The sequence below is a fragment of the Microchirus variegatus genome (genome assembly GCF_963457635.1).
Source record: "Microchirus variegatus genome assembly, chromosome: 20".
Lineage (NCBI taxonomy): Eukaryota > Metazoa > Chordata > Actinopteri > Pleuronectiformes > Soleidae > Microchirus > Microchirus variegatus.
Genome location: NC_139821.1, coordinates 1,409,321 through 1,426,466, shown reverse-complemented (window position 1 = coordinate 1,426,466; position 17,146 = coordinate 1,409,321). Strand labels below are relative to the sequence as shown.

The 17,146-nt window shown below is 49.8% G+C and overlaps 1 protein-coding gene across 15 annotated transcripts in view; it reads left to right on the top strand.

The window, feature by feature from the left end:
* ttn.2 (titin, tandem duplicate 2) overlaps nucleotides 1–17,146 on the top strand; it is a 180,307-nt gene that overhangs the window by 135,550 nt on the left and 27,611 nt on the right. For all 15 annotated transcript variants that reach the window (XM_083907402.1, XM_083907390.1, XM_083907401.1 and 12 more), the window contains one exon: nucleotides 43–17,136. In XM_083907402.1, coding sequence (XP_083763528.1) covers nucleotides 43–17,136 — 17,094 coding nt within the window. The remainder of the gene's footprint in view (nucleotides 1–42; nucleotides 17,137–17,146) is intronic.

Here is a 17,146-nt window from a genome sequence, read left to right as displayed (position 1 = left end):
AGGTCTAAAATAACTGGTCTTTTTTTTGTTTATTTTCATCAGATCCACCTGGTCCTCCTTCCAATCCCCTCATTGCCGACACGACAAAAACTTCAGCCACCTTCACCTGGGGCCGACCCCATTATGACGGAGGTCTGCCAGTAGATGGATATATTGTTGAGTACAAGAAGGAAGGCCACGATGACTGGGAGACAGAAACACAGTACCCATGGAAGTCTACTGAATATGTCATCACTAAACTCCAAAAAGGTGCTAAATACCACTTCAGAGTCAGTGCTGTGAACTCGGAGGGAGTCGGCGAGCCTGCAGATGTCGAGAAAGTGATTGAACTCGTGGACCAGGAGACGCTGCCAGACTTTGAGCTCGACGCTGAACTCAGGAGAACCCTCGTGGTCAGGGCCCGTGGTTCCATTCGTATGTTTGTTCCCATCAGGGGGCGCCCTGCTCCGGAAGTAACCTGGAGCAAAGACGACACCAACCTGAAACTACGAGCAAACATCGGCAGCACAGAGTCTTATACCCTGCTGGTTATTCCCGAGTGCACCAGATATGATGCTGGAAAGTATAACCTGTGCCTGGCCAACGTTGCAGGAAAGAAAACAGGGTTCATTAATGTGAAGGTTTTGGACACTCCAGGACCACCACTCTACCTCAAACCTAGAGAAATCACCAGGAACAGCATCACCATGCAGTGGGAAATCCCCATAATTGACGGTGGCTCAAAGATTCGTAACTACATTATTGAAAAGAGAAAGGCCACCAAAAAGGCCTACACAGTGTTGAGCACCACATGGCAGAAGTGTACCTTCAAGTTTGCAGACCTCGAGGAAGGCGCTTACTACTACTTCCGTATCTCTGCTGAGAATGACCTGGGTGTCGGTGAGTCGGCTGAAACCTCAGAACCAATCAGGGTTTCCCAAGCCCCCTCAGCACCAGAGAACCTGTACGTCACAGATGTCACCGCTGACAGTGCCAGCCTCGCGTGGGTCAAGCCGCTGCACGACGGTGGCAGCTTGATCACCGGGTACGTTATTGAGGCTCAGAAGAAGGGTTCTGACCAGTGGGTTCATGTGGCCACAATTAAAGCACTGGACTACACCGTGACAGATCTGACTGAAGGGGCGGAGTACACCTTCCGCATAATGGCTGTCAATGCATCGGGCAGGAGTGACCCACGTGAGAGCAGGCCGGCCATCATCAAAGAGCAGACCTCCGCTCCCTCCTTCGACCTGCGCGGAGTCTACCAGAAGACCGTCATCGCTAAGGCAGGGGACCGCGTTAAGGTGGAGATTCCAGTGCTTGGCAAACCCAGACCCGTGGTTTCCTGGAAGAAGGGAGACGCTGCGCTCAAGGAGACGCAAAGAATTAACACTGAAGTCACAGCAATGTCAACTATCCTCAACATCAATGAGATCAGGAGGACCGATGGAGGTCAGTTTTCAATGACTGGAAAGAACATGCTGGGTACAGTGACAGAGACCATCACCGTCCTAGTCCACGATATTCCTGGTCCTCCCACTGGTCCCATTAAGCTGGATGAGGTCTCGTGTGATTATGTTCTGATGTCCTGGGAGCCACCAGAGAACGACGGAGGCGTTCCTATCAACAACTACATTGTTGAGATGCGGGAGACAACAGGCACTTCATGGATGGAGTTGGCCGCCACTGTGATCCGCACCACGTTTAAGGCAGCGAAGCTCAACACTGGAACCCAGTATCAGTTCCGTGTCAAAGCCCAGAACAGATATGGTGTTGGACCAAGCATCATCTCTGAGTCGGTGATCGCTGCCTATCCATTTGATGTGCCAGCCCAGCCAGGCACTCCTGTGGTCACGTCCTTCAACAAGGATGCCATGACTGTGAGTTGGAACGAGCCGTCCTCTGATGGAGGCAGTCCTATTCTGGGATATCATGTCGAAAGGAAAGAGAAAAACAGCATTCTGTGGCAGAGGATCAGCAAATCTCTGGTTGTCGGAAATATCTTCAAATCAACAGGACTTGTTGACGGAATCGGGTACGAACACCGTGTTACAGCTGAAAACATGGCTGGACTCAGCAAACCAAGCAAACCATCCGAGGCTGCGTATGCGCTGGACCCGGTCGACCAACCAGGCAGACCTGTAGCCCTTAACGTCACCAGACATGAGGTGACCGTGTCCTGGACCAAACCACAGGGAGATGGTGGCTTTTCCATCACTGGATACACAGTGGAGAGGAGAGAGATGCCCAACGGACGCTGGCTCAAAGCAAACTTCAACAATATCCTTGAGACCATTTATACAGTGAGCGGTCTGATTGAAGACTCAACTTATGAATTCCGTGTGCTAGCTAGAAACTCAGCTGGTGCTGTTAGCGCTCCATCTCTGGCGTCAGAGGCAATCACCTGCAGAGACGACGTTGAAGAACCCAAGCTTGATGTTGAGGCATCTTATAGCAGTACTGTTGTCGTCATGGCAGGAGAGGTATTTAAGCTGGAGGCAAACGTTATCGGCAGACCGATCCCATCTGTGGTATGGACCAAGGAAGGAAAGGAGCTGGAGGACACAGGCAAGCTAGAGATCAAGTCATCTGACTTCCACACAACTCTAATCAACAAAGATTCCCTGAGAAGAGATGGTGGTGCTTTCACTCTTACTGCCAGCAATCCTGGTGGTTTTGCCAAGTTCACGTTCAACGTCAAGGTACTGGACAGACCTGGACCACCGGACTCTCTCACTGTAACCGACGTCACTGCTGAGAAATGTATTCTCAACTGGCTGCATCCGACACATGATGGTGGCGCCAAGATTGAGTACTTTATCATCCAGAAGCGTGAGACCAGTAGGTTGGCGTGGACAAACGTGGCCACAGAACTTCAGGTGAACAGATTCAAGGTCACCAAACTTTTGAAGGGCAACGAATACATCTTTAGAGTCATGGCCGTCAACAAGTATGGTGTTGGCGAACCCCTGGAGTCTGAAGCTGTCATGTGTGCCAACCCCTATGTTCCCAGTGATCCGCCACAGCAGCCTGAAGTCACCATTATTACCAAAGACTCGATGGTTGTCTGTTGGGAGCGCCCTGAACACGATGGAGGAAGCAGAATAAACACCTACGTTGTTGAAAGAAGGGATAAAACTGGTCTCCGTTGGGTGAAGTGCAACAAGAGGACCGTAACAGACCTGCGATTCAAAGCCTCTGGCCTCACACCAGGACATGAATATGAATTCAGAATCTTTGCTGAGAACAATGCTGGTCTAAGCAAACCTAGTCCTTCCAGTCCATTCTACAAAGCTATAGACACTATCTTCCAGCCTGGACCTCCAGGGAACCCCAGAGTGCTGGACACCACCAAGACATCGATTACCCTTGCCTGGAACAAGCCTGTCTATGACGGTGGTTCTGAAATCACTGGCTACATTGTAGAGACTTGTCTGCCCGAGGAGGATGAATGGACAATTCAGACTCCCAAGAAGGGATGGACAGCAACTTCCTTCACCATCACCAGCTTGAAGGAAAACCAAGAGTACAAGATTAACATCTGTGCCATTAACTGTGAAGGAGTAGGAGAACCTGCTGCTGTTCCTGGAACCCCCAAGGCTGAGGACAGACTGCTTCCTCCAGAGATTGAGCTTGGAGCAGAGCTACGTAAGGTGGTCAGCATCAGAGCCTGCAGCACACTGAGGCTCTTTGTCCCCGTAAAGGGTCGACCGGCACCTGAAGTGAAATGGTCACGAGAACATGGAGAATCCCTGGACAAAGCTAACATTGAAATCACCTCATCATTCACCACACTCCAGGTTGACAACGTTGACCGCTTTGATGGAGGAAAATACATGGTGACCGTGGAGAACGCTTCAGGAAGCAAGACTGCCTATGTCAATGTCAGGGTGCTGGATACTCCCGGAGCACCCCAGAACCTAACCATCAAGGAGGTCAATAGAGAATCTGTCTATCTTGTTTGGGATGCACCACTCATAGATGGCGGCTCCAGGGTCCGCAGCTACATTGTGGAGAAGCGTGAGTCGACAAGAAAGGCCTACTCTACTGTCTGTGCAAGCTGCCACAAATCAAGCTGGAAAGTTGGAGAGCTAGAGGAAGGAAAGTTGTACTTCTTTAGAATCCTGGCTGAGAATGAATTTGGTATTGGTCTCCCAGTAGAGACCGTTGAACCAGTTAAAGCATCAGAGAAGCCGCTACCACCAGGCAAAGTGTCCCTTCGTGAAGTCACCAGCAAGAGTGTCACACTCACTTGGGAAAAGCCTGACCACGATGGCGGCAGTAGAATCACAGGCTATATTGTTGAAATGCAAGCTAAAGACGGGGAGAAGTGGATCCAGGTGATGGTGGTAAAGACCAGTGAGGCACATGTCACTGGTCTCACACAGGGAGAGGAGTACATGTTCCGCATCTCAGCTGCCAATGAAAAGGGAGTTAGTGACCCTCGTCCACTCAGTATGCCTGTGGTGGCAAAAGACCTTGTCATCCCACCAACATTCAAACAGATTTTTTCAACGTACAGTGTGATGGAAGGCGATGATCTGAAGATCGATGTACCATACGCAGCCTGTCCCAAGGCCACGGCAACTTGGCTCAAGGACGGCGTCGCTCTCAAAGAGACAACAAGAGTCAATGCTGAAGCCACAGATAAAAACCTTTTCCTGGTCGTGAAGGAAGCTTGCAGAGATGATGTGGGCACATACACTATTAAATTGGTCAACACAGCCGGAGAGGCATCCACAGACATCAGTGTGCTGGTTCTAGATAAACCTGGACCTCCCACTGGCCCCATTAAATTGGACGATGTCACTGCTGACAGCGTGGTCTTGTCCTGGAATCCGCCAGAATATGACGGGGGTTGCGCCATCAATAATTACGTTGTTGAGAAGAGGGACACATCTACCACCAACTGGCAGATTGTGTCAGCTACAGTGGCCAGAACCACTATCAAGGCTACCCGTCTGAAGACAGGACTGGAGTACCAGTTTAGGATCGCTGCAGAGAATAGATATGGCAAGTCATCTGCCCTACTGTCTGAAAACATCATCGCTCAATATCCGTTTGAGGTGCCAAGCAATCCACGTTCTGCTGTGGTCCAGTCGGCTACCAAGGAAAGCATGGTCGTCGTATGGGAGACACCCAGCAATGACGGTGGAAGTAAAATTCTCGGCTATCACTTAGAGCTGAAAGAGCGAAACAGTTTACTGTGGGTAAAGCAAAACAAACAACTAATCCCAGATACTAGATTCAAGGCTCAAGGCCTTGAGGAGGGCATTGAATACGAGTTCAGAGTCTATGCTGAAAATATTGTTGGCCTCAGCAAACCCAGCAAAGTTACTGAAATGCAAGTGGCCAGAGATCCTTGTGGCATTCCAGGAAAACCTGAGGCTGTCATTGTGACAAGACACCAAGTGACCCTCAGATGGGCCAAACCCGTGTATGACGGCGGCATCAAGATCATAGGTTACGCCGTCGAGAAGAAGGAGGCATCAGGGCGCTGGATGAAGGCCAGTTTCACCAACGTACTGAGTACTGAATTTGTTGTCACGGGATTAACTGAAGATCACATATATGAGTTCCGTGTCATTGCAAAGAATGCAGCAGGTGTCTCCAGTCTGCCATCTGACTCCACCGGAGCCATCACTGCAAAGGATGAGGTGGTTCCACCCCAGATTGACTTGGACGCCAAGTACTCTCAGGTTGTGGTAGTAAATGCTGGGGACACATTCCAGCTTGAGGCCGGTGTGTCTGGTAAACCCGTGCCTACAGTACACTGGCGAAAGGAGGGTCAGGAGATTTCTGAAGCAGCTCGTCTGGAGATCAAGAACACCGACTTCACAGCTTGTATTGTTGTAAAAGAAGCCATTCGTGTCGATGGAGGTCAATACACATTGCTTGTAAAGAATGTGGGAGGAGAGAAATCTATGAACATTAATGTCAAGGTCCTGGACAGACCAGGTCCTCCTGAAGGTCCTATAACTATCTATGGGGTCACTAAAGAGAAATGCTCCATTTCCTGGAAACCTCCCTTGCAAGATGGAGGTAGTGATATTTCTCATTACATTATTGAGAGGAGGGAAACCAGCAGACTGGTTTGGACTGTCGTTGAATCAAAGGTTCAGACGCTGAGCCTAAAGATCACCAAACTTTTGCCTGGCAATGAATACATCTTCAGAGTCATTCCAGTCAACAAGTACGGAGTTGGTGAACCACTGGAATCTGAGCCAATGATTGCCAGGAATCCATTTGTCACTCCCAGCCCACCAACAGAGGTAGAAGTCAGCACAATCACCAAAGACTCCATGGTGGTGACCTGGGAGAGACCAACTAGTGATGGTGGCAACCCCATCCAGGGATACATTGTCGAGAAACGTGACAAAGATGGCGTAAGATGGACCAGGTGCAACAAGAGGACAGTGAGTGAGCTCCGCTTTAGAGTGACAGGCCTCATGGAAAATCACAGCTATGAATTCAGAGTTGCTGCTGAAAATGCAGGAGGCGTTGGCACTCCCAGTGAACCAGCAGTTTACTACAAAGCACGGGACCCCATCTTCAAACCAGGTCCACCAAATAATCCCAAAGTGGTCGACACATCTCGGTCCACTGTTTCCCTGACATGGGGCAAGCCCATTTACGACGGTGGATGTGAGATTCAAGCTTACATTGTGGAGGCCTGTAATACGGCATCTGATGAGTGGTTCATGTGCACTCCACCTACTGGTATCACGGACACAAAGTTCACCGTGAAAAAGCTTCTGGAGAAGCACGAGTACCAGTTCAGAGTGTGTGCCATCAACAAAGTTGGTCTCGGTGAGCACGCTGACGTTCCTGGAAAGATTCTTCTGGAGGAAAAACTTGAGGCTCCCGATCTCGACCTGGATGCTGATATGAGAAAGATGATCAACATTCGGGCGGCAGGCACTCTCAGGCTGTTTGTTCCTGTTAGAGGTCGTCCAGCCCCTGAGTTGAAATGGGGTAAGACTGAGGGCGAAATTAATGAGCTTGCCCAGATTGACACCACCGGCACTTATGCTTCGCTCGTCATTGAAAATGTCGACAGATTTGACAGTGGCAAGTACACCCTGACTGCAGAGAACGCCAGTGGAGTGAAGTCTGTCTTTATCAGTGTCAGAGTCTTGGACACACCGAGTCCACCAACTAACTTAATAGTGAAAGAGATTACCAAAAATTCTGTCTCACTCACATGGGAGCCTCCACTTCTGGATGGCGGTTCAAAGATTAAGCACTATATTGTTGAGAAGCGTGAGAGCACCAGGAAGGTTTACTCTCCTGTCACCACCTGCAACAAGATGTCATGGAAAATCGAGCCTCTTCCAGAGGGTGGAATCTTCTTCTTCAGAGTCCTGGCTGAGAATGAATATGGTATTGGCCTCCAAGCTAAAACTCCAGAACCAATCAAGATTTCTGAGAAGCCTCAACCACCTGGAAAAGTCAGTGTTGTTGATGTTACGAGCAGCACTGTAACTCTCTCCTGGGAAAAGCCCCAACATGATGGAGGCAGTAGGATCAGCCATTATGACGTTGAACTGGCACCTAAGGACAGTGAGGTTTGGTCGTTATGTGCAAGCGTGAAGGCCCTGGAGACTGTTGTGACAAACCTACTCAAGGGTGAGGAATATAATTTCAGAGTTGTTGCTGTAAATGACAAGGGCAAAAGTGACCCAAGACAACTGGTTCAACCAGTTGTAGCAAAAGATCTTGTGATTGAGCCCTCTGTTAGACCCAAACTCAGCACCTACCAGGTCCAGGTGGGGTACGACCTCAAAATAGAGGTCCCAGTTGCTGGTCATCCAAAGCCGGCCATCACCTGGACCAAGGATGGTGCTGCTCTGAAGCAGACTACCAGAGTCAACGTGACTGACTCAGGAAATTGTACCACCCTCACCATAAAGGATGCCACTAAAGAGGATGGAGGCATGTACAGCATCAATGTCTCCAATGCTCTGGGTTCGAAAGATGTTTCCATTGAGGTGATCACTTTGGACAGACCAGGTCCACCAACTGGGCCCATCAAGTTTGAGGATATCAGTGCTGAGAGTATGACGCTCAACTGGGAACCTCCTACATACACAGGTGGCTGCCCAATCTCAAACTATGTGGTGGAAAAGAGAGACACTACTACAACCAACTGGGTGGTTGTATCTGCCACCGTGGCCAGAACCACTCTGAAAGTGGCCAATCTGAGGACAGGAGCAGAATATCAGTTCAGAATTTGTGCTGAGAATAGATACGGGAAGAGTTACGCAATTGATTCAGAGCCTGTTCTGGCACAGTATCCATTCCAAGAGCCTGGCCCTCCAGGAACACCATTTGTGTCTTCATACTCCAAAGACTATATGGTGGTTGAGTGGCACAAACCCCCATCTGATGGAGGCAGCGCTATCCTGGGCTACCATCTGGAGAGGAAAGAGAAGAACAGCATTCTATGGACCAAGATCAACAAAATGCTCATCCAAGATTGCAGGTTCAAATCCACTCCTCTTGAGGAAGGCATCGAGTATGAGTACAGGGTTTATGCAGAGAACATTGTTGGCATTGGAAAATGCAGCAAAGTTTCTGAAGTCTATGTAGCCCGTGACCCATGTGATCCTCCCGGTCATCCCGAGGCTGTGATTGTGACCAGGCACTCCGTGAAACTGAGGTGGACTCCTCCAGTGTATGATGGCGGAAGTTTAGTTACTGGCTATTTGGTGGAGAAACGTGACCTTCCTGAAGGGAAGTGGATGAAGGCTAGCTTTGCAAACATCATTGAACATGAATTTACAATTACTGGCCTGACAGAAGAGAGTAAATATGACTTCAGAGTAATCGCGAGGAACGCAGCCGGAGCTGTCAGCAAGCCATCTGAGTCCACAGGATCCATCACAGCCAAGGATGAAGTTGACACACCAAAGTGTGAGACAGATCCTATATACAACCAGACGATTGTCATCAATGCTGGAGAGACCTTCAACCTGGAGGCAACGGTGGAAGGGAAACCCATTCCTACAGCTCAGTGGTTCAAGGGAACCGTTGAAGTTGAAAACTCTGCAAGGGCTGAGATCAAAAACACTGACTTTAAGGCTCTGCTCGTTGTGAAGGATGCCATCAGAGTGGATGGTGGGCAGTACACTCTGGTTCTGACTAATGTTGCTGGAACTAAGACTGTCCCATTTAGTGTGAAGGTTCTGGACAGACCCGGCCCCTCAGAGGGACCTCTTAAAATCAGCAATGTCACTGAGGAAAAGTGCTCACTGTCATGGCTGCCACCCAAACATGATGGAGGAGCTAGCATTTCTCACTACGTCATTCAGAAGCGGGAAACCAGCCGCCTGGCTTGGACTATGGTCTCCGGTGACTGTGTAGCTTCCATGATCAAGGTTACCAAACTTTTGAAGGGCAATGAGTACGTTTTCAGAGTTATGGCAGTCAACAAATATGGTGAGGGTGAGCCTCTCGAGTCGGAGCCAGTCATCATGAGAAATCCATTTGTTCCTCCTGGCCCACCTCAGGAGCTTGAGATCACTAACATTACCAGGGATTCCATGACCGTCTGCTGGAACCGCCCTGAGAGCACAGGAGGCAGCGAGATCGTCGGTTACATCATTGAGAAAAGAGACAGAGCTGGAATCAGATGGACCAAGTGCAACAAACGCAGAGTGACAGACCTGCGCTTCAGAGTAACAGCGCTAACTGAAGATCATGAATATGAATTCAGAGTGTCTGCAGAAAATGCTGCTGGAGTGGGTCAACCAAGCCCAGCTACCCTTTACACAAAAGCCTGTGATCCTACCTTTGAACCAGGCTGCCCCACCAATGCTCATGTGGTGGACACAGCTAAAAACTCTGTCACTCTGGCCTGGCATAGGCCTTTCTATGATGGTGGTTGTGAGATTCAAGGCTACTCAGTTGAAATTACCAAGGCTGATGAGGAGGAGTGGACCATTTGCACACCGTCCTTTGGAGTGAATGCTACCAAATTTACTATTACCAAATTGATCGAGCACCAGGAATACAAGGTGCGCATCTGTGCCATCAATAAGCTTGGTGTTGGTGAGCCCACCGAGGTCCCGGGAGTTGTGAAGCCTATGGATAAGATTGATCCACCGGAGATGATTCTCAATTCAGAACTCAGAAAGGGAATCGTTGTCCGTGCAGGTGGAGCCATGAGAATCTGCATTCCATTTAAAGGCCGTCCTACTCCTGAGATCAGCTGGGCCAAGGAGGATTGTGAATTGTCCAGTAAAGTTCTGATAGAGTCTGCGGAGGGTTACACACAGCTCTCCATTGACATCTGTGACAAGTACGATGCTGGAAAATATGTAGTGAAGATGGAAAATGCCGCAGGCAGCAAATCAGCCTTTGTCTCTGTTAAGGTCCTGGACACCCCTGGAGCCCCTCAGAATTTAATGGTGAAAGACATCAAGAGAGAAAGTGTTACCTTGACCTGGGAGCCTCCTCTTATCGATGGTGGTTCAAGGATTAAGAATTACCTGGTTGAAAAGCGCGAGTCCACCCGGAATGTTTATTCTAACGTTGACAACAAGTGCACAAAGACGAGTTATCGCATCACTGGCCTCACTGAAGGAACTATCTACTATTTCAGAGTCTTGGCTGAGAATGAATTTGGTGTGGGACAATCAGTTGAGACGGAGGATTCAGTCAGGACATCTGAGCCTCCTCTGTCCGTGGGCAAGGTCACTTTGACTGATGTTACCAAAACCACTGCCACACTCTCTTGGGAGAAGCCAGACCACGATGGAGGCAGCAGGATCCTGGGCTACTACATTGAGATGCAGCCTACGGGTGAAGAGGAATGGGTGGTGGCCACCACATCCAAAACATGTGAGGGTACCGTCTCAGGCCTCAGTACAGGTCACGAGTACATGTTCAGAGTAACAGCTTTCAATGAGAAGGGCAAGAGTGACCCCAGGCCTTTGGCTGCACCAGTCACTGCTAAAGATGTAACTATCTTACCCGGATTCAAGATTGCAAGCAGCACCTACAGTTTACAGAATGGTGAGGATCTAAAGATTGAGATTCCAGTTCTAGGACGCCCTATTCCAAAGGTTGAGTGGAAAAAGGATGGTCATGTTCTCAAGGAGACAACCAGACTAAACGTGTCTTCTACGCCGTCGTCTACTAAGCTGTGCATCAAGGATGCAAACAGAGAAGACTCTGGTAAATACACGATCACAGCCACCAGCAGCATTGGAACAGCTACAGAGGAGATTACTGTTATAATTCTCGATAAGCCCGGTCCACCCACCGGCCCTGTGAAGATTGAAGAGGTGAGCTCTAATTATGCCACACTCTCCTGGGAGCCACCGGCATACACCGGAGGCTGTCAGATCAACAACTACATTGTGGAGAAGAGAGACACGACCACAACAACATGGCAAATGGTGTCTGCTACTATTGCCAGAACGACCATCAAAGTCACCAATTTGAGGACTGGAGTTGAGTATCAGTTCAGAGTGGCTGCTGAGAATAGGTATGGAAAGAGTTCTGCTATCCTCTCCCCTAACGTCATTGCTCAGTATCCATTCAGTGAGCCTGCTGCCCCGGGAATGCCAGTCATTTCTGCTGTAACCAAGGATAATATGGTTGTTGAGTGGAAGCCTCCCACCAACAATGGAGGCAGCGCCATCCTAGGTTATCACCTTGAGAGGAAGGAGAAGAACAGCCTCTTATGGACAAAACTCAACAAGCTCCTAATCCCTGACACGCGTTTCAGGACGATCGAGTTGGAGGAAGGTATCGAGTACGAATTCCGAGTTTATGCAGAGAACATTGCTGGAGTCAGCCCAGCTAGCAAAGTCTCTGAGAGCACAGTTGCCAGGGACCCCTGCGACCCACCTGGCACTCCAGAGGCTATTGAAATCACCAGAAACCACGTGACACTCCAGTGGGCCAGGCCTCAGTATGATGGAGGCAGTGTAATCACTGGCTATTTGATCGAGAGAAAGAAGCACCCAGATACTCGCTGGATGAAGGCCAGCTTCACCAACATCATTGACACCCAGTTCACAATCACTGGCCTAACTGAGGATTGTGTGTATGAGTTCAGAGTCATCGCCAGGAACGCTGCTGGCATCTCGAGCCGTCCTTCTCAGGGCACAGGACAAATCACTGCCAAAGATGAGATTGAGGCTCCAGGAGCCACCCTGGATCCAAAGTTCAAGGACCTGACTGTTGTTCATGCTGGTGAAACCTTTGTCATTGATGCTGACTACACCGGCAAGCCCCTACCTACTGTCACCTGGTTAAAGGATGGAAAGGAGATTGACAGTGCCACGCCAAGAATGGAGATCAAGACCACAATGACACGTACCATCCTGACAGCCAAGGACTGCATCAGAGTTGATGGAGGCCACTTTGTCCTCAAACTTGTCAATGTGGGAGGAATCAAGATGGTTCCAGTTAATGTCAAAGTCCTGGATAGACCTGGTCCTCCAGACGGCCCATTAGAAGTCAAAGGGGTCACCTCAGAGAAATGTTATCTTCATTGGAACCATCCTTCCCATGATGGTGGAGCGGGCATCTCCCACTACATCGTTGAAAAGAGAGAGACCAGTCGTTTGTCATGGACAGTGGTGGAGCCCAAGATCCAGGCCATCAGTCACAAAATCACAAAACTGCTGCCTGGCAATGAATACATCTTCAGGGTCACTGCTGTGAATAAATATGGTGTCGGTGAGCCTTTGGAATCTGACCCTGTTGTTGCTCGTAACCCCTTCACCACTCCCAGTGCTCCCTCCACACCAGAGCCCAGTGCTGTCACTCGTGACTCTATTGTGCTTACCTGGGAGAGACCAGAGGATGATGGAGGAGCTGCGATTGAAGGCTATGTCCTTGAAAAACGTGACAAAGATGGCATCAGATGGACAAAGTGCAACAAGAAGAGATTGTCTGACCTGAGATTCAGATGCTCTGGCCTCACAGAAGGTCACTCCTATGAATTCAGGATCTCAGCTGAAAATGCTGCTGGTGTGGGAAAAGCAAGTGCACCAAGTGAATACATCAAGGCCTGCGATGCAGTTTATCCACCAGGACCTCCAAATAACCCAAAAGTTACAGACCATTCGAGCACCACAGTCTCCCTGTCCTGGTCCAGGCCAATCTATGATGGTGGAGCAGAGGTCAGTGGGTACGTTGTTGAAACAAAAGAGGTAACAGATGACGAGTGGGTCATCTGCACACCACACACTGGTGTCCAGGCTACTCGTTACACTGTAAAGAAACTGAAGGAGAATGCAGAGTACAACTTCCGCATCTGTGCTGTGAACTGTGAGGGAGTCGGAGAGCCCGTTGACCTTCCTGTGTCTGTGATTGCCGCAGAGAAGCTGGAAGCTCCTGAAATTGAACTTGATGCTGACCTTAGAAAGATGGTCAATGTCCGTGCCACCGCAACCCTACGTCTGTTTGTGCCGATCAAGGGCAAACCTGAGCCTGAGGTCAAATGGTCAAAGTCTGATGGCACTTTGAATGAACGCACCCAGATTGAAGTCACAAGCTCTTACACGATGTTGGTGATTGAGAATGTCGACAGATTTGACACTGGCAAATACAACCTCACCCTTGAGAACCTCAGTGGGTCTAAATCAGCCTTCATCAACGTGAGAGTTCTCGACTCGCCGAGTGCTCCTACCAACCTACAGGTCAAGGACGTAAAGAGAAATTCTGCCTCTATCTCCTGGGAGCCTCCTTTGATCGACGGTGGGGCTAAAATATCTCATTATATCGTTGAGAAGAGAGAGCAGAAGAGGATGGCGTTCGCCAGCGTTTGCACCAACTGTGTGAGGAACTCTTACCTGATTTCTGACCTGCAGGAGGGAGGCCGTTACTATTTCCGCGTGTTGGCTGTCAACGAGCATGGAGTAGGTCTGCCTGCCTTCACAGATCAAGTCAAGGTCTCTGAAGCTCCTTTGCCTCCTGGTAAGATTGCCCTGGTCGACGTGACCCGTCATACCGTCACCCTTTCATGGGAGAAACCTGATCACGATGGAGGCAGCAAGATTACCAACTATATTGTGGAGATGCAGCCAAAGGGAGATGATAAATGGACCGTATGCAGTGAAGTCAAAGCACTAGAAGCTAAAATTACTGGTCTGGTCACTGGAGAGGAATACTCTTTCAGGGTGATTGCTGTGAATGACAAGGGGAAGAGTGATGCCAAACCACTGGCTGCCCCTGTGTTGGTTAAGGACATTACAATGGAGCCCACCATTAACCTGTTATTTAACACATACAGCGTTAAGGCAGGAGATGACTTGAAAATTGAAGTTCCCTTCAAAGGCAGACCTCAGCCAGAGGTGTCCTGGAAGAAGGATGGCCAATGGCTGAAGCAGACAACCAGGGTCAATGTCATCAACACCAAGACCTCATCCAAGATCACCATCAAAGATGCAACCAAGGAGGATATAGGAAAATATGAAATTATTTTGACCAACTGTTTTGGAACCAAGACAGCTGAAGTCTCTGTCGTCATCTTGGACAAACCCGGCCCTCCCAGCAACATCAAGGTGGATGAAGTGAGCGCCGACTTTGTCTGTCTGTCTTGGGATCCTCCTTCATATGACGGCGGGTGCCAGATTAACAACTATGTGGTAGAGAAGAGAGATACCACCACAACCACGTGGCACATTGTCTCAGCCACGGTAGCAAGGACATCCATCAAGGTGACTCGTCTCAATCAGGGAACCGAGTACCAGTTCCGCATTGCAGCTGAGAACCGTTACGGTAAGAGTCACGCCATCGACTCTGCTCCTGTTGTTGCTCAGTATCCCTTCGAGCCTCCAGGCTCTCCAACTAATGTCCAAGTTTCCAATGCCACCAAGTATGGCATGCTTGTTGTGTGGGGCAGACCTGCCAGTGATGGTGGGAGCCCTGTTATTGGCTATCACATCGAATGCAAAGAACAAAGTAGCATTCTGTGGTCCAAGGTCAACAGAGGACTGCTGGCTGAGAGCCAATTTAAGATGACAGGTATTGAAGAGGGCCTGCTCTACCAGTTCAGAGTTTATGCCGAGAATGTTGCTGGCATCGGTCCATGCTCTAAGGCCAGTGAGCCGGTGGCAGCCAGAGATCCATGCGAAAGTCCACGTAACCTTCGAATCACCAACATCACCAGGAACTCAGTTTCTCTCTTCTGGGAAAGGCCAGAATATGACATCGGAGCCAAGATCACTGGCTACATCGTTGAGCGAAAAGAACTTCCCAAAGGTCGCTGGCTGAAATGCAACTTCACCAACCTGCAGGATACTTACTTTGATGTCACAGGCCTCACAGAAGATGTCCAGTATGAATTCCACGTCGTTGCTAAGAATTCTGCGGAGCAGCTGAGCGCTCCGTCTGAGAGCACTGGTCCTGTCACAGTCAAGGACGATGTTGACCCTCCCACTATCATCATCGAGGACAAGTTGCGACAGCTGGTTGTCATTAAAGCTGGCGAGATGATTAAAATAGATGCTGAAATCACAGGCCGTCCACTTCCAGTTGTCTCGTGGACAAAGGATGGAAAGGAGATTGTTGCCAAGGCCAGGTGTGAAATCACCTCCACCAATTTTGCCACCACCCTGATCGTCACAGATGCTATCAGACGGGACTCTGGCCAGTATGTCCTGACCCTGCACAACGTGGCAGGAACCAGGTCGGTTGCTATCAACTGCAAAGTTCTGGATAGACCTGGACCATCTTCGGGTCCTTTGGCGATCACTGGGCTCACAGCAGAGAAATGCACCCTCACATGGGGACCCCCGCAGGAAAATGGTGGCGCTGACGTTATGCACTACATCGTGGAGAAACGCGAGACGAGTCGCCTTGCTTGGACCCTCGTCTACGGAGACATGAAGGCATCTACCTGTAAGGTGACAAAGCTGCTCAGAGGAAACGAGTACATCTTCAGAGTCAGGGGAGTCAACAAATACGGGGAGGGTGAGGCCCTGGAGAGTGAAGCAGTAAAGGCCTTGGATCCATTTACTGTGCCTGCAGCTCCCACTGATGTCCAGGTCACCGCAGTTACCAGTGAGGCAATGACCATCTGTTGGGACAGACCCGTTTCTGACGGTGGCAGCAGTATCGCTGGCTATGTCATTGAAAGACGGGAGAAGACCGGTCTTCGCTGGTGCCGCGTAAACAAGAAACCTGTTTACGACCTTAGAGTCAAAGCCTCTCACCTTCGCCAGGGCTGCGAGTACGAGTACAGAGTGTTTGCTGAGAATTCTGCCGGCCTCAGTGCTCCCAGCACCCCTTGCCCACTCACAAAGGCTGAAGACCCACAGTTCCTGCCTTCACCTCCTGCTAAGCCCAAGATCATTGACTCAACAAAGACCACGGTCACCCTGTCATGGAATAAGCCACTGTTTGATGGCGGAGCGCCTGTGACTGGCTACAGAGTAGAATACAGGAACACTTCAGATGACGAATGGTTCGTCGGAGTGCACAACACAAAGAACACAGAGTTTACGGTGGTGGGGTTGACGCCCGGGGCCGAGTACGCGTTTGTCGTCAAGTCCATTAACAAGATTGGTCCCAGTGAACCGAGTTCCGAGTCGGACAAACAGGTGGCCAAAGAAAGAGAGGAGGAGCCGGTCTTTGAGATCAGCAACGAGATGAGGAAGACTCTTATTGTGAAGGATGGAAGTTCGTTCACAATGACCGTGCCCTTCAGAGGCAAACCTATCCCCAGCGTTGCGTGGTCGAAACCTGACATTGACCTCAGAGTGCGCGCCGTCATCGACACCACAGACACGTTCACTTCCATCACTTTGGAGAAAGCAACTCGCGACGACTCCGGCAAATACACGGTGACCTTGTCCAGTGTGGCAGGAACCGCCTCCTTAACGCTCAATGTGAGAGTCCTGGACTCTCCTGGACCTCCGGCCCATGTCGACGTCAAGGACGTGACAAAGACGTCTGCTACAGTGACGTGGGACACTCCTGAAAACGAAGGAGGAGGACCAGTCAAGAAGTACATCGTCGATTTCCGCGAGGCCAGCAAGAAAGGCTGGACCAGGTTAACGGACACATGCCACAGACTGACGTACAAGGTGATGGACCTGCAGGAAGGAGAAGTTTACTACTTCAGAGTGGCAGGCCAGAACGAGTACGGTGCTGGTGTTCCTGCTGAGACCAAAGAGGGAACCAAGATCACAGGTATTTAATT